Source organism: Terrapene carolina, unplaced genomic scaffold (assembly GCF_002925995.2).
Source record: "Terrapene carolina triunguis isolate 2854851 unplaced genomic scaffold, T_m_triunguis-2.0 Scaffold535, whole genome shotgun sequence".
Lineage (NCBI taxonomy): Eukaryota > Metazoa > Chordata > Testudines > Emydidae > Terrapene > Terrapene triunguis.
This window is the reverse complement of record NW_020664886.1, coordinates 21,117-37,329: the sequence shown is the minus strand read 5'-3', so window position 1 is coordinate 37,329 and position 16,213 is coordinate 21,117. Positions and strand designations below refer to the sequence as shown.

At 52.4% G+C, this 16,213-nt stretch overlaps 1 protein-coding gene across 1 annotated transcript; it reads left to right on the top strand.

Moving 5' to 3' along the window:
• The first annotated feature begins 4,093 nt into the window (after positions 1-4,093).
• On the top strand, positions 4,094-14,919 carry LOC112123030 (matrix metalloproteinase-9-like). The gene is made up of 4 exons (XM_026658940.2): positions 4,094-4,264; positions 12,821-12,944; positions 14,517-14,669; positions 14,897-14,919. Exons 1-4 carry the CDS (start codon positions 4,094-4,096, stop codon positions 14,917-14,919), a joined length of 471 nt encoding a protein of 156 aa, XP_026514725.2.
• Positions 14,920-16,213: the final 1,294 nt, after the last annotated feature.

Genomic DNA, 16,213 nt, shown 5'->3' with positions numbered 1-16,213 from the left:
CAAATGCCAACTGAAGGTGTTGGAGAACAAAGAGTTCAGGTGATCTCCTGGCCCAGGGAGAGACAAAGGCCAGAGGAGGGGCTAGAGGGGGACTGAGGCTTGGCTAGGGGAAACGAGTCAGGCTCCGGTCGGGGACTCAGGGGGAAAATGGCTCCAGGGCTCTGGGCTCTGGATGCCCTCCTCCAAGATGGACTTTGCTGAGAGTCCCTGATTCCTGTGCTAACAAAATCTGTTCTACCCTGTGTTCCTGTCGCCTAATAAACCTTCTGTTTTATAGCGCTGGCTGAGAGTCACTGCTGACGGCGAGTTTGGGGTGCAGGCCCTTCGGGAGCTCACAGTGAGAACAGGGGTGCTGAATGCTCCGAGGTCGGTCGCAGGAGGCGTCGAAGCCAAGGAGGCTTCCCCTAGCAGTGTGTGCCCTGAGAGGAGTCACGCTAAAGAGGGTCCTGCCTGGGTTTGATTCCAGAGCCCCGAGCCTGTGGCTTCCATGTGGCTTCCGTGACACCCACAACATTTGGTCATACAACAATATTTCCAATACCGACTTTTAAAAAATAAAACTGTTATTCTTAGTAACCCTAACTATCAGAATTTGGTCAGACAAAGTACTCCAATTTATACCACCCCCAACCTTACAGCTCAAGCAATTGTAAAAAAAGAAAGAATTCACATTTAATTGAAATTAGCAATAACAGGAACAAAGCAAATCAAGCATTAATTAAAATTTTAAATAGTGGTCATTCACAAAACAGTACACCTGAAAAAATGGGAATTGGATAAAAAGGATAAATTATTGGCCATTATATCCTTACTGTGTGCAACATCTTTGCCTTATGTTGTATGGAAGGAAAGCTTAAAGCAATACGTGCACAAAGGGTTAGAGTCATAGACTTTAAGGTCAGAAGGGACCATTATGATGGTCTAGTCTGACCTCCTGCACAACGCAGGCCACAGAATCTCACCTGCTCACTCCTGTAATAAACCCCTAACCTATGTCTGAGCTACTGAAGTCCTCAAATCATGGTTTAAAGACTTCAAGATGCAGAGAATCCTCCAGCAAGTGACCCGTGCCCCACGCTGCGGAGGAAGGCGAAAAACCCTTTACCGCATGTGCTTCCTATTCCGTTACCTCTGTGGTCAACTGTCACAACACCAGCAACAACCAAAAAGAATTAAAAAAAAGAATACAAGAATGTTAATACTTATAAGGTAATGCAAAGCATAAGTCCACATCAAGTTCCAAAAGCAGCCCATAACTATGTACCACTTCCTAACTGTCAGAGTGGTTAGGCGCTGGAATACATTGCCAAGGGAGGTTGTGGAATCTCCATCACTGGAGATTTTTAAGAGCAGGTTAGACAAATACCCTGTCAGGGATGGTCTAGAGATGGTGCTGGACCTGCCAGGAGTGCAGGGGACTGGACTAGATGACCTCTTGAGATCCCTTCCAGTCCTAGGATTCTATGATTCTATAACATTTGAATGTTCTATCAAGTATATATGTATGTTATTGTCTTAATCATTGTTATATTCTGTCATATGTATGTGACAGGGCACTTATAATCTAATCATCCCTTGATAATGAGATAACATTAAGTTGGTAACCTAAAAATAACCGGATCCCCTAAAATTCTAAGAAAAGAGGCAGAAACTGGTAATATTGAGAAAGTAAAAGTGGGAAAGTTAAATTTAAATCATAAAAATGCTGTAACAACAAAATGTGCTTATAACACGTGCCTTAAACCGCAAGACAAAGGCGGTACATCGACCTACCCAGCCTATAGAATTTGGGGTCCCTCGTGTCTCCAGGGAACATAGACCAATAAGAAAGAGAGGGACAATGCTGTCATGTACATGTGCAGAATGTAGGTATAGACAGAGTCACAGTATCAAAAAGGATGCCCAAAGTAGGCAAATTGAGCTTCCTATGGGAAACTCCAGCAGGAACCACTCCCATATTAACAATCAATCCATGCGAGGACCGACAGACTTTGAGAGGGCCGACAGACTCTAACACCGCCTAGGAGGATGGAATTATGTCTATAGTTATAATTAGTGCATGGCACATATCTTGATTTGGAATTAGATGTGCCGTAACTTTTATGATTTTATTGCCAACGTTAATAAAATGGCTAAAAACTAGATGCTCTTGTAATTGTATGTGTTACTTGCCTATGGTTTCCTGGGTTCCTATGGGCTCCCGATGTAGAACAAACAGAGATTACTCTGTTGAACTTAAAACTGTAGCCACCACAGCTAAGCTCAGGGAAACATGATCAACGTAAAATAGAAATAAAAGGCTACGCAGGGTCAGACAATGCCTGGTTCAAATCCTGTTTAGTTTTTAGAACTAAGACTGCAAATTAATTTTATTTCTTAGGTGACCAACTTTGATCTCTACACTCGCTACTTGTAAGCACTTATCATCTGACTTTCTGGAGTTAATAAATCTGGTTTATATTTTACCTAAAACAGTGTGTTTTGGTTGAAGAGCTTGGGGAATCTGCTCAGTGTACTCAAGCTGGTGCATGTCCTCTCCACCTCGAGGGAGGAATGGACGGGGTTATAAATTTACACTGGCCAGGCTTCTGACTAGGGCAGGATGGTACAGCCCTGGGATCCAAGGATGGAGAGCTGGGGGACTTGGCTGGATCCTCTCTTTTGTTGGTTCATGAGTGGCTGGGAGAAGAATTCGTGTAACTTGGAGACAATGGGACAGGTCCCAGCGGGTGCCAGTTGGCCCTGACATCAGTGGAGCTGCTCCAGCTGGGAATCCTCTCTCCAAGGTCACCCCGGGGTAGGGAGAGGTTCTAGCGGGGAGCTTAGAGTGTGCTCGGGGTGGGGGTTCTAGACTGGAGTTCAACACTTGCTCGGGGAAGTGGCAGAGGTTCTAGACTGAAGCACAGAGGTGGCTAAGAAGTGAGGGGGTTCTAGATTGAAGTGTGGAGCAGAGTCAGGACAGGGTGTGGGTTCTAGATTTGAGCCAGGTGCACATTCTGGATGGGGCAGAGGTTCTACATAGGAGCCGCTGGGGGTTCTAGAACGGAACCAGGCCCACACTCAGGAGGGGCAGGGGTTCCAGACTGGCAGCTGTTACACACTCAGGGGGTTCTAGATTGGAGCCTGGCACACACATGTGGGTTCCATACTGGTGCTCAGCAGGGGAATATTTTCCTTCTGGAAAGCACACCACACCCTGCAGGGACTGGCAGAAAGGCAGCACCGCCTTTGCCAAACCAGCCGGTGTTTTGCTAGGATCCAGGACTTACGGAGGTTTGGGGTCGGTCCAGGACAGAGAAATGTAACCAAGAGCCCCATGCCAGCAGCATCTCCGCCCCCTACAGCCTCCTAGGGACATTGGGATGAAGGTTTGGCTTGTGATGGTCCTGTTCAAAGGCGTTGCTGTTTGGAACCGGAAAGTCTGCTTCCCAGGTGAGAGGAAACTGAGGCACGCCTCATCCATGGTTCCACACCTGGCCCTAAGGGGGCACGACGAGATGGCCTGCACTAAGACCGGGCTGCTTCTCTCCAGTGCCCGGTTGGCCAAGGGGGCTCGGCACACAGGGATCAGGCCCAAAACAGGCACACTATTGTTCTAACGCAGGGTTAATGGGGGCGGGTTCTAGATGCCAGGAGGGGTAAGAGCAGAGGATGGACCAGCTTGGATCACATTTGGGGCCAGGCTCCCAGACACCCCCCTGTCCTTCAGCGGCTCCCAGTGCTGTCCAGCGAGTGACGGCTCCATAGCAACGGGACTGAAGGCACAGCCGGGGGGTGGGTGTTTGGGGTCACACAGCCATCCGGGCATGGGAGGGACCCACTGAATGTCTAATACTCCTGAGGAGACCACCTGTCTGCCCGCCCCTTCTCCTCCCAAGTGGGGCCCCCGGGGACTATGGGGCAGGGCAGTTCATGCCCCTTGGTGGCTGTGCTGGTGCCTGGGCTCTGCGGGTGGGCGCCCTGGGAAGGGGGTTCATAGCCCAGCCTGGGTTAGTGGGAGGCTCCCCTCTGGGCCCCAAGCTTCCAACGGCCCCAGCCCAAGCTTCCCCTGCTGGTGCAACCGCGGCTTGAGAAATAAACGACCCTTGCGGCCATGGTGGTGGAACAAGAGCCGTGGGGCCGGCAGGCTCCACCCCTGAGGGACCAGCCGCTGGTGGCCTTGTCTGTGTCAGGGAGTGGGGAGCAGGCCAGGGCCTCCCTCCTGATCCCCTCACCCTTCCTCTGGGGACAAAGTGACCCCCAGGAGAATGTGGCTGGGATCCGGGTGAGAAGGAGGGACCAGGGCGAAGTGAGGATGCCCAGTGGGCTGGACAAGAGGGGGTAGAGCAGCACAGTGATGGGGTCTCCGTGGGGATGCGGAGAAGGTATTTCTGGCAGTTTGGGGGAGAGCAGGAGGCTGGGGGCAGAGTAGGGGGCATGGAGGAGAGCAGGAAATGTGGGTGTTGCTCGGTCTGCCCTGCAGTCCCTCAGCTTGGTCCCTGGCTCCCAGCCTGGACGCCCCTTCCCAGGAGAGGAGCTGTGACCCCTGAGGATCCCTTCCCCCGGCCAGCCGGAGCAAGGCCCCAGGGCGCTCGAGTCCCTGTGGAGCCAGATGCGCAGGGGCCAGCGGGAGGAATCGGGGCTGGGGCGGCTCCCCGGAGGATGGGGTGATTCCCTGTTGCTGTTGCTCCATGTTGCTCTCGCTCTGGCTGTGTCCAAGGCCTGGGCTGGATGCAGGGGAGGCAGGACTGGGATGCAGAAGTCCGGCTGGATGGTCCCAGCCCTGTCCTGGCTGTGAACCCAGAGCTGAGAGCAGGATGCTGGCTGGGCTCCCCTCCAGCCCGCCACACTCCAGGAGCTCCCGGTACCATCCCTGCCAATGACAGCCTCGTGGGGACAGTGTCTTGAGGGAGGCACTGAACCTCTAACCACCGGGAAGCCATTGGGCTGCGTGTCGCATCTGCACCCAACCGGTGCCCCCACCCCAGGGAGACTGTGGGTGGGAGCTGGGCCCCAGCTGGGACAATGGGGCAGGGAGGTTCATGTCACCTGTTGCCAGGGCTGGGGCCTGTCCTGGGGGGGGTGCTCGTCCTGACAAAGGGATTCATGGCCCAGCCTGGCTGGTTGAGACGCCCCCTCGCCGCACCGTGCCCGGCACAGGGCGGTCCCATTGGCCGAGCTCCCCCCGCTGTCGCAAATGCAGCTTGGGAAGTAAACGGCCCTTGCGGTGGTGACGGTGGTACAAGAGCTGTGTGGCCGGGAGGCCTCGCTCCTGAGCCTTACGCCAACCCCTCGCCTCAGCCCTGGCCGAGCTTCCCCTGTGGCCTAACCTTGGTTTGAGAAAGAAACGGCCCTTGTGGCCGTGCTGGTGGCGCAAGAGCCGTGGGGCCGGCAGCCTCCAGCCCCTGAGGGACCAGACTCTGGTTACCTTTGTTAGAAGGTGTCACGGAGTGTGGGGGAGACAAGGCCCTGCACCCCCGGCTTTGTTAGAGGGCTTATTTCTTCACCCTCCCACTTCCCTGGTCCTTCTCACATGAACAGAGAGCGACAATACCCGAAGTCTGAAGGTGCAAACAATTCAATGTTTATTGGGGTGAACTTCCAGCAAGCTTAAATCCAAGTTCCTTTTTCCTTATTTTTGAATCCCAACTTACTTCCTGTTTGCCCCTAGTTTATATAGTAATATTCTCAGCTATACCTTAACCAGTCGTTTTACTGAAATCTATCTAACCAATCCTAACATATTGTAACATAATTCTCTAACCAATTATATCCCACCACTTTAATTAACTTACACCTAGCAAAATTAATTACACACCAGACAGAAACACTTAGAGAACCAGACAGATTAACAATAGAAAAGTGGGGGCCATAAAGATAAAACATACAGAAATGCGAGTTTCACAACCACAACCACTGATAAGTGATTTCTTGCCAGACAGGATGTTATCAAAGTAAGTTTTCTTTAACCATCTTTATCTGGTGGTGATGGGCACTATCAGGACAGGATTGTATTCCTAACAGCCCAACACCACCTTATTTCAATGTGACTGGTTTGGGATGTGAGGATGTGACCGTTCGCTTCCCAGCTTATGGCTGCCTCTGCGGCTTAGCCAAACCAGGCCTCAGACTATCCTGGTGAGAGAAGGCCCAGACACAGGCAGACTGTGATTTTGATTCTTGTTTTATACCCCTGTAACTAGCTAAGTGATAAAAATACACCTAAGTTCTTAAAGTCTAGGCCTTTATAGGCAGGCCTGCATATCTATAGCCTAACAACCTTGTCTGTGGCAGGGAGTGGGGAGCGGGCGAGGGCCTCCCTCCCAAGTCTCTCATTCTTTCTGTGGGGGTAAAGGGACCTCTCTGCCCCTGGCCCCCTCCTAGGGTGACCAGATAGCAAGTATGAAAAATCGGGACAGGGGGCGGTGGGTAATAGGCGCCTATATACGAAAAATCCCCCAAAATTGGGACTGTCCCTATAAAATCAGGACATCTGCTCACCCGACCCCCTCCAGAGGAATCCAGCTGGAACAGTCTTTGGCCTGGGTCAGAACCAGGGAACAAGTGACGGGCGTCTCACACAGCACGTACCCGTCTGAACCAACCCCAGGATCATAAACAGAAGCTGGTCTATTGGGCCAGGTGCTGATGGGCCGGCTGCTGTCCCGGCCGCCGTGCCAGGGGCTGAGTCGGGGCCTCCTATACTACAGGCACAAGCTGCTGTCACTTGGGAGCCAGCCCGGGAAGAGGTTTTCTGGGCAGAGCTGGATGAAGATGTCCTGGCATCCAACCTCTGGGCAGAGATGCCAGGGGCCGGGACCATGGGAGCTTTATTGGCCTCCGTTGCCCAGCAGAGAATCAGCAACTTCATCACATGTTTAATGAACAGAGTGTGACGGAAACTTCTCATGACACTACCCCGATTGCACCCCCTGCCCCAGGGACCCCCAACCCAACTGCACCTCTCCTGCCCTAGGCACTCCCAACCCGACTGCACCCCTCCTGCCCTAGGGACCCCCAATCTGACTGCACCCCTCCTGCCCCAGGGACCCCCAACCCGACTGCACCCTCTGCCCTGGAACCAGCAACCCCACTGCACCTGCTGCCTGGAGACACCCAACCTGATGGAACACCTGCCCTGAGACCCCCCCAACCTGATGCTGCCCCCTGCTCTGGGACCCCCACCCAACGGTGAGTCCTGCCCATGGACTTCTGCCTCAGGTGCATCTTCTTCCCCAGGACCACCACCACAATTTCACCCCCCTGCCTGGAGACCCCCTCCCCCCGACTGTGCCCCCTGCCCCAGGAACTCTATCCCCACGCAGACTCTGACCCCTGCCTGGGACCCGCTCCTCAACTACAGTCCCTTCCCCAGGATCCCCCAACCTCACTGTGCCCTGCCCCTGGACCCTCATCCCCAACAGGGCCACACCGTCAGGTGGCATCCAGCAGGCTCAGGGAGCAGCCCCCACCCCCGCATCCGGACCCATAACCCTCTCCCCTGCCCCAGTTCCTCAGGGTTTGATAACCTCCCTTTGCACCAGTGAGGGGGCACTGGGTCTTGTGAGCCATGGTGACAAAGATGGCTGCCTCCTCCCCCTGTGGGGGACAGACTGTGTGGGGCCCACATAGGGGGCTCCGTCAACCCCCAGATGACACAGGATCAGCCCCACAGCAGGATGGGGGGGCAAGGGGGATATGCTATAATAATGGCTTGAAGCCCAGGGTGACAGAGCCCCCAGATTGGCCTCAGCCTGAACCCCCATCCCTGACTCCTTGGTCCCCAAGCAGGTCAGCCCGTCCCCCCACTGGCTGGACTCTGGACATCAGTGCAGCCAGGCGGGAGACACTGGGCCAGTCAGCCCCAAAGCGTTTGGGGTCAGGCTGAGGCCTCTTCAGCCCCACAGGTCTGTGACTAGCCTGTCTGGCGTTGGCAGAGCCCCTGTGGGTGCTGTGGCCAGGGGGGTTCGGAGGCTGATATTGCTGTGGGTCCCATGGAGGCTGGACATTGCTAACAGCCCGGAAATCAAAGCAGTGTGAGCCAGTGGGATTCCCACGCGCCGCAGGGACGGACGCACCGGCAAGGGCTTTGGCCACAAGCGGGTTGGTAACCGTGCTGCCAGAGGGGCCCCAGTACTGGCACCCCTACCAACTAGGGCTGGTTCCAGGACAGCGAGAGGAATGGGGCCACTCTGTCCATCACTGGCAATTTTAAAACAAAGATTGGATGTTTTTCTAAAAGATCTACTCTAGGAATTGTTTTGGGGACGTTCCCTGGCCTGTGCTGTACAGGGCTCAGCCTAGGTCACTCCAGTCCCTTCTGGCCTCGGGGTCTATGACTCTACATGCAGAGACAGATGGAAAGCGGCATGGCCACTCCACGGGAAACGTGACATTTCCGGAATCTGTTGTCAGTCCGAATGCGAATGAAAAGCCGGGGTTTCAAACTTGTCTTGGAATGGACATGCTGAAAAATGTCAAAGCAGGAGCAGTGAAACCTTTGCATAATGTCAGATTGTCTCAAGAACGGCACAGAAATTCATTTCTATATAATCAAAATCCTTCTCATAATTATACTGCAATTTCAACTACAGATATCGCAGCAATTAAAATTAACAAAATCATAGAATCATAGGACTGGAAAGGACCTCAGAAGGTCATCAACTCCAGTCCCCTGCACTCATGGCAGTATCAAGCACCATCTAGACCATCCCTGACAGGTGTTTGTCTAACCTGCTCTTAAAAATCTTCAATGATGGAGATTCCACAACATCCTTAGGCAAGCTATTCTAGTGCTTAACCACCCTGACAGTTAGGAAGTGTTTCCTAATGTCCAACCTAAACCGCCATTGCTGCAATTTAAGCCCATTGCTTCTTGTCCTGTCCTCAGAGGTTAAGGGGAACAATTTTTCTCCCTCCTCCTTGTAACAACCTTTTAGGTACTTGAAAACTGTTATCATGTCCCCTTTCAGTCTTCTCTTTTCCAGACTAAACAAACCCAGTTATTTTCAATCTTCCCTCATAGGTCATGTTTTCTAGACCTTTCATCATTTTTGTTGCTCTTCTCTGGACTTTTTCCAATTTGTCCACATCTTTCCTGAAATGTGGCGCCCAGAACTGGACCCAATACTCCAGTTGAGGCCTAATCAGCGTGGAGTAGAGCGGAAGAATTACTTCTCGTGTCTTGCTTACAACACTTCTGCTAATATATCCCAGAATGATGTTTGCTTTTTTTGCAACAGTGTTACACTGACGACTCATATTTAGCTTGTGGTCCACTATGACCCCCAGATCCCTTTCCGCAGTATTCCTTCCTAGGCAGTCATTTCCCAGTTTGTTGTGTGCAACTGATTGTTTTTTCCTAAGTGGAGTACTTTGCATTTGTCCTTATTAGATTTCATCCTATTTACCTCAGACCATTTCTCCAGTTTCTCCAGATCATTTTGAATTTTAATGCTGTCCTCCAAAGACCTTGCAACCCCTCCCAGATTGGTATCATCTGCAAACTTTATAAGTGTTCTCTCTATGCCATTATCTAAATCAGTGATGAAGATATTGAACAGAACCGGACTCAGAACTGATCCCTGTGGAACCCCACTTGATATGCCCTTCCAGCATGACTGTGAACCACTGATAATTACTCTCTGGGGACGGTTTTCCAACCAGTTATGCACGCACCTTATAGTAGCTCCATATAGGTTGTATTTTCCTAGTTTGTTAATGAGAAGGTCATGCGAGACTGTATTAAAAGCATTACTAAAGTCTAGATATACCACATCTACAGCTTCCCCCCATACACAAGGCTTGTTACCATATCAAAGAAAGCTATCAGGTTGGTTTGACAGGACTATTACTTGTCACTTTATTATCTTCTAGATGTTTGCAAATGGATTTCTTAATTATTTGCTCCATTATCTTTCCTGGTACAGAAGTTAAGCTGACTGGTCTGTAATTGCCCGGGTTGCCCTTATTTCCCTTGTTATAGTTTGGCACTATATGTGCCCTTTCCCAGTCTTCTGGAATCTCTTCTGTCTTCCATGACTTTTTAAAGATGATAGCTAATGGCTCAGATATCTCCTCAGTCAGCTCCTTGAGTATCCTGGATGCATTTCATCAGGCCCTGGTGACTTGAAGACATCTAACCTGTCTAAAACAATGAGGAGACCTGTGGCACCTTAAAGACTAACAGAGCCCTTAAACTGTCCAGTGTGAAACTGGGGTCTGGACTGGAGGTGCTGCTCTGTGAGCTTCCATCGTCTGATCCAGCCAGTGTGGGGCTGGCAGGGAACGTGCAAACTAGGGTCTGCTCCTTGCATTAGTCACATGTCTTTCTCCTGTTCACCAGCAGATGGCAGCAGGTGGCCAGGTTAATTAATAGAAGCTCGGAGCCTCACTCTGCCGCTGTTGGGGTTGACTTCAGATTCACCCCTAACAGGGCCCAGAATCTGGGGTCAGAACCTGGCCCATTGGGCCCCGCTGCAGTTAAAGGCCTCAGCATTTCTGGGGTGAATAATCTGCAAAAACAAACCAGCTCAGGGCCAGTTTGTAGAGAACGACAGTGAAGACCCCCCCCCCGCTTAGTGCTGGCGTCGTTGTGTGGGAATTTACCAGGTATGGTTCAGCTGAGCCGCACCCATTCACACCAGCTGGGCTAACGAAGTTTATGGGCAGTTCATTTCCTTGGGTTTCTTGCAAATCTCCCCTCAGCTCCCCCAGGTCCCACAGCCCAGCTCAGCAGGCCCTGGCCGCACGCGAGTCCCTTTGCTCCCCCGACACCATCTCCTTGTGTCCCATCTCTGCCTGCCCAGCCGAGCCCAGTCTGCCCTCCCCAGCCTGCGCCTCACTCAGGGGTGGAGGTCCTCTGGGGCCCCACAGTCCAGGAGCTGGGGGAGGATGCAGGAGCAGGGCTGGGACTGATGTGGAGTCAGCAGGGGGCACGTTTTGGGGGGGTCACAAATGCGGGGCATGGATGTGGGGGTAGGTGGAGCAGAACTAAAACTTCCCCCTCATCTCCAGCTGCACTGCTTTGGCCTCCTGGCCCCGACTCTCACAGACCTGCACTGCTCTGGCCCCCCCTTTCCATCCAGGGGGAGCCTGGAGCCCCCTACCTTGGCCTGGGGCAGCAGCAATGGAGAGGAATTGTGGGACAATGGGGAGGGAGTGAGATGGGGGTCTGAGCTGGCTCCATCTCCCTTCCCTCAAATCCATCACATGAGGGGAAAGGGCCCGTCTTCCCCCCTTTTGGATCTACTCCATCAGCACGTCGGAGCGCACGGAGCAAAGAGCCCTTTGAGGATGGGCCCTTGTTCACTGAGGGATCGTAGAAAAACGGCAGTTTTGGAAACCCAGTTCCTGGGCAAAGCTGCAGCCGTTGAACTGGGTGTTTCAGAACCGAGCTGCTGGGATGGTCCCTTCCGCTGAATAAAGGTCCTGGCGCCAGAGCATGGCCCAGTGGGGTGAAGGTTGACCAAGGGGGAGAGATCCCACCCTGCACCAACCTCCACACCTGAGCGCTGCTCCAGAGCCCCCCACATCCCTCTTCATACCCCCCCCCGCCCCCATTCCCCAGCTCGGCTTCTACAAAGTTACAAGCATCAGAGCATGTGGCTGAGTCTGGGCTGCACAGCTGGAGCGGGGCAGTTTATCAATGGCAGGGGCCAGGGCCAGATGTCAGCCTCAGGAGGATTTGCCTCTCCCCGCACATCTGGGTGGGTGGAACAGAAACAATGGGCAGCCGGGCAGCTGTGAAACCCCCTTGTTAGCCGGTGGCTCTGGGGGGTGGCCCACCTGGCAACTCCGTAACGGGAGAGCAGTTGGTGGTCAGACTCCAATAGATGGACAAGGGTGCTCAGAGTCTGGCACACAAAAGGGGGCAGACAGTGGGGCTCAGACCCTCCGAGAGGGACAGGGGGCCTCCCATGTTTGAACACATGCACACAAAGGTAGGGAGAGAGGATCAGACCCCCCCCCAGATCTTGGCAGACAGCCCCTATTCTCCCCCAGTCCCTCAAACCATGTCCCACTCCACCTGACCCCCCAACTCTCTCCTCCCCACAATCCCCCCTCCACTCCCTATTCCTGCCTACTTTTCCACCCCCTCACCCTCCCCTCCCAGTGAGGATTTGCACCTGTAATTTATTCTCTGTTCAGCTCTGCCTGGGTATTCGGCTGTGCTCAGATTTCATTTCTCCTGTGGCAGGGGCAGCACGTAGCAAAAAGATGCCTTGTTTAATTTCCGATTTCTGCCCTAGGTCGGGTTTGAACGCACGGTGCTAACTCTGTGTTATACTGGTCCATTGGCTGCTTTAGTCCATGCTGAGCTATTCACACACAGTGCAAAGTGTTCTGTGCATGAGCCTTAAAGCTGCTCGACCCGCGACTAACTGGAGATCCAAACTTTGGCTAATGGCACTTTAATTTGATTTCTCCCCAGAGGGAGAAGTGGGGCCGTGCCCTCGGCTGGGAGTGAGCCTCAAACGGCTGAGGCCCCGGCGCGATGGTCTGGGCCCCAGCTTCATCTATAGCCGCATGCAAAAAAAAAAAAAAAAGTTGCCAACAAAGTCAATTTTAAGCCAAGCTGTTTTTTTCAGAGGGGCTGTAACTTGGGGACCCCTTGATCAAATGGGACCAAATTTGGATCAGAAATCAAACTCCCTGTCCTCATGAGACACACCAAGTTTCAAGGCAATCAGAGTAACCGTGTGGATTTTAGCATACTTAGAGTCGAGCTTTAGACAGAAAGCTGGTCTGAGCCTTCATGAGAGCAGAGCATCTCGTTTGTCTGTTCCTCTATCTCTCTGCTTCCCTCACAGGCTCAGTCTCCCCCCACTGAACCTTCCCCTTTATTTACAAGGGGAGATCGTACTCCTCGTGCACCACGGCCGGACGAAGGGACAAGAAGCTCTGGTGCGCAACCACCAGCAGCTACGACAGGGACGGCCGGTGGAGGTTCTGCTCTCTGACGGGTGAGGCCTGGCTGCCTTCGCCTCTTGCTCCGTTCCCCTGCCCGGCACAGCAGCCATTCCGCTGGGCCCTAAGGCCAGGGAAGCCGGCCCATCTGCTGCAAGGAAACGTCCCAGCTCCAAATCCACTGGCCAGACTTTTCTGAGACCATAACTTCCAGCTGGAGCAAGGTGCCTTGGGAAACGCTCCTTAGACACCTGCCTGCGTCTCTGTGAGCCTAAAGACCTTTGAAAATTTAGCCCCAGGCACCTAATACCCGGATTTTCAAAGATATTTAGCGGTTGCTGCCTTGGTGTTGCGAGGCTAACTGATTTAAGAGCCTAAATGTCATTTTCAAAATGCATTAAGTCCTTAGGAACCAAAATCTGACAATCAATGTGAGTTTCATCTACTAAGTGCCTAAATACCTTTGGAAAAAGAGATTTAGTCTCTCACCACAGTTGGCTTTGCAACGCTGAGTGCAGCAACACCTGACTGCCTTTAAAAATCTGGGTCTAGATGACTTGGAGAATGGGACTTACACACCTAAGATGCTGTGGGTACATCTACACAGCAAAAAAACAAAAAAACAAAAAAACAAAAAACACAGCAGCAAGTCTCAGAACCTGGGTCAACTGACTCAGTGGCTTCCTTTCTAACCCTGGGTAAGTCACTGCCCCATCCTGTGCCTCAGTTTCCCCTCCCAGTCTTTGTCAAACCTGATTTGATTGTGAGCTTTGACTCTCTCTCCCTGTGTGTCTGGGCAGCGCCTGGCACAGTGGGGCCCTGATCTTGGCTGGTGACGGAGCTGAGTGAGTTTCCTGGTAAATAGTTTAGTTGCTGGAAAAAAAGCAGCATCAACTGACCCAAAACCATTTAATAAATTTGTGATTAGCTCACGAGAATGACTCTGGTACCGGGGCGCTCGCCAAGGCTGGGGGACACTCGAGGCCGCACTCTGGCTATTTCATTCCTGTTCACTTTCTCCACTTTTTTCAGGCTGATGAAAAATCTGAAACATGTTGGTTTGGGTGCGACCCAAAAGGAAACTTTTCCAAAACATTTTCAGAGCTGCCAGTGAACCAAAAAGCCATTGTCGGCCCTGCTGTGGGGGGAGAGGGAGGACAGTAATAATAAATCCTGAGATCAGAATGTGGGTCTGACTCCATTGTAGTCAGGGTTGCCTGCAAACTGATTCTAGAGTCACTGCACTCAGCATCTGGCCCCTTGTGCCGGGCTGCAGTTAAATCCCTGGGGTAGATAATCTGCGCTAACAAATCAGATCAAAGCCAGTTGGCATGGGACAGAGGAGTTGGGGGTCAGATCAATTCTTAAATGAGAATGGAGAACTCCCTGTGAGTGGCAGTGTAGCTGTCTCTGGGGATCGAGCTGGTTCCTTCCCCCACCCCCTCCACACACACATCCCTGCCCCAGTGTTACCTAGGCCAGATCCTCAGCTGCCATAAATTGGCATTGCTCCATGGGTTTCACTGGATCCGTGCTGCTTTACGCCAGCTGGGATCTGGCTACTGACCTCAATGGCCACTGCTGACTGTCACTTGCCTTTCCTTGCTCTCTCCCCGTTTCGCTCTCAGGTCCAGACTCTCTGCCCTGCACCTTCCCCTTTAAGTACAAGGGGAAATCGTCCTCGGCCTGCACCAGGGATGGAAGCGCCGACAAGCGGCTCTGGTGCGCGACCACCAGCGACTACCACAAGGACGGCAAATGGGAGTTCTGCACCCGGAAGGGTGAGTCCTTGTGTCTGTGCCATGCTAACTAGAGCGGGTCGCAGCGGAGAACGCCCAGACTCAGGACAGATCACCAGAGAACAGGGCAGACACCCCCAAACTGGTGGGCTATTCTCTCATTAGATTCACCAAGCCAGGAATAACAGAGCATGCCTGGATCACTAGGCTAGTTCTACCACAGAATACAGACAATCCCCTTGACATTCCAGCCCCTGTTTATCACCCAGGCAAACTGGACTTTATGATGTAAGCCAGTGGGTCTCAACGTTTCCAGGCTACTGTACCCCCTTCAGGAGTCTGACTGGTCTTGGGTACCCCCAAGATTCATCTCACTTAAAACTACTTGCTGACAAAATCAGATATAAAAATACATAAAGTGTCACAGCCACACTGTTACTAAAAAATGGCTTTGTTTCTTGCCATATAGTTATAACATAAGTCCATTGGAATATAAATACTGTACTTCCATTTCAGTGTACACAGTATAAACAAGTCATTGTATGACATTGTAGTTTGTACTGACTTTGCTGGTGCTTTTTACGTAGCCTAGTGCAGGGGTTCTCGACCTTGGGCCTCGGCTTGTTCAGGATAAGCCCCTGGCAGGCCGCGAGATACTTTGTTTACCTGAGCATTGGCAGGTACAGCCGCTTGCAGCTCCCAGTGGCCGCGATTCGCTGTTCCCGGCCAATGGGAGCCACGGAAAGCGGCACGGACTGGGCCACTGCAGGGCCAGCTCCCTCTTTGCCCTTGTGTCAGGGCCTCAGCCTGCAAACCCCAGCAGCCAGCCAGGAGCTGTCTCTCACTCCCCCAGACGCTGCTAGCAGCACTGCTCTGTCCAGGGTACTGGCAGTCCTTCTTCCCAGGGCTCCCAACAGAGAACTGCTGCCTCTACCCTGCAGCTCCCTTTTTATATGGGCCTGCTTTGCCCTGATTGGCTGTTCCCCTCAGCCCTTCTCTGATTGGCTGCCTCCTGTGCAGCCTCCCTAGGGCTGCTTTTAACCCCTTTCCTGCCAGTGTAGGGCAGATGCCCCATCAGAGGGGATCTCAGTCCAATAGCTCAAACTCTCCCTGTTCAGAGGTCAGCAGAGATGGCAGAAACATGTCCAAGGCTTCTCTTTTCTAGTTGAAGCAGGTTAATGAGCTGACCATTATCATCAACTAGCTTTGATGAGGAAGGCAGCAGTGCACACAGCTTGAGTTCCCATTGGTCAATGCCATGACTCATGCATCTGTTCAATCCAATTCATGCAGCCATTCAAACTACAACGCTGGTTTGCAGGTGGGTTTTCAATGTAAATCACATGTTTCAGATAGACCAAGACTGTGGTTCTCAGCCTACTTATCATTGTGGGCCGCGTGTGCAGCTCTCTGTGGGTTATGTGGGCCGCATCCCCACAATATATATACCACCTGTATGGCCCTGAGGATGTCACATGGGCCGCAGCTGTGTGCTGAGTGGGCCGCAAGCGAACCACAGGCCGCAGGTTGAGAACCACTGGAAGACAATAACATCCTCATTCTAGTAAACTTCATCTAACTGATAA

Coding starts and splice junctions, on each gene's coding strand:
- LOC112123030 (XM_026658940.2), top strand. CDS start 4,094: ATGGTGGTGGAACAAGAGCCGTGGGGCCGGCAGGCTCCACCCCTGAGG. Junction 4,265..12,820: donor AGAATGTGGCTGGGATCCGG/GTGAGAAGGAGG, acceptor TGAACCTTCCCC/TTTATTTACAAGGGGAGATC. Junction 12,945..14,516: donor GAGGTTCTGCTCTCTGACGG/GTGAGGCCTGGC, acceptor TTTCGCTCTCAG/GTCCAGACTCTCTGCCCTGC.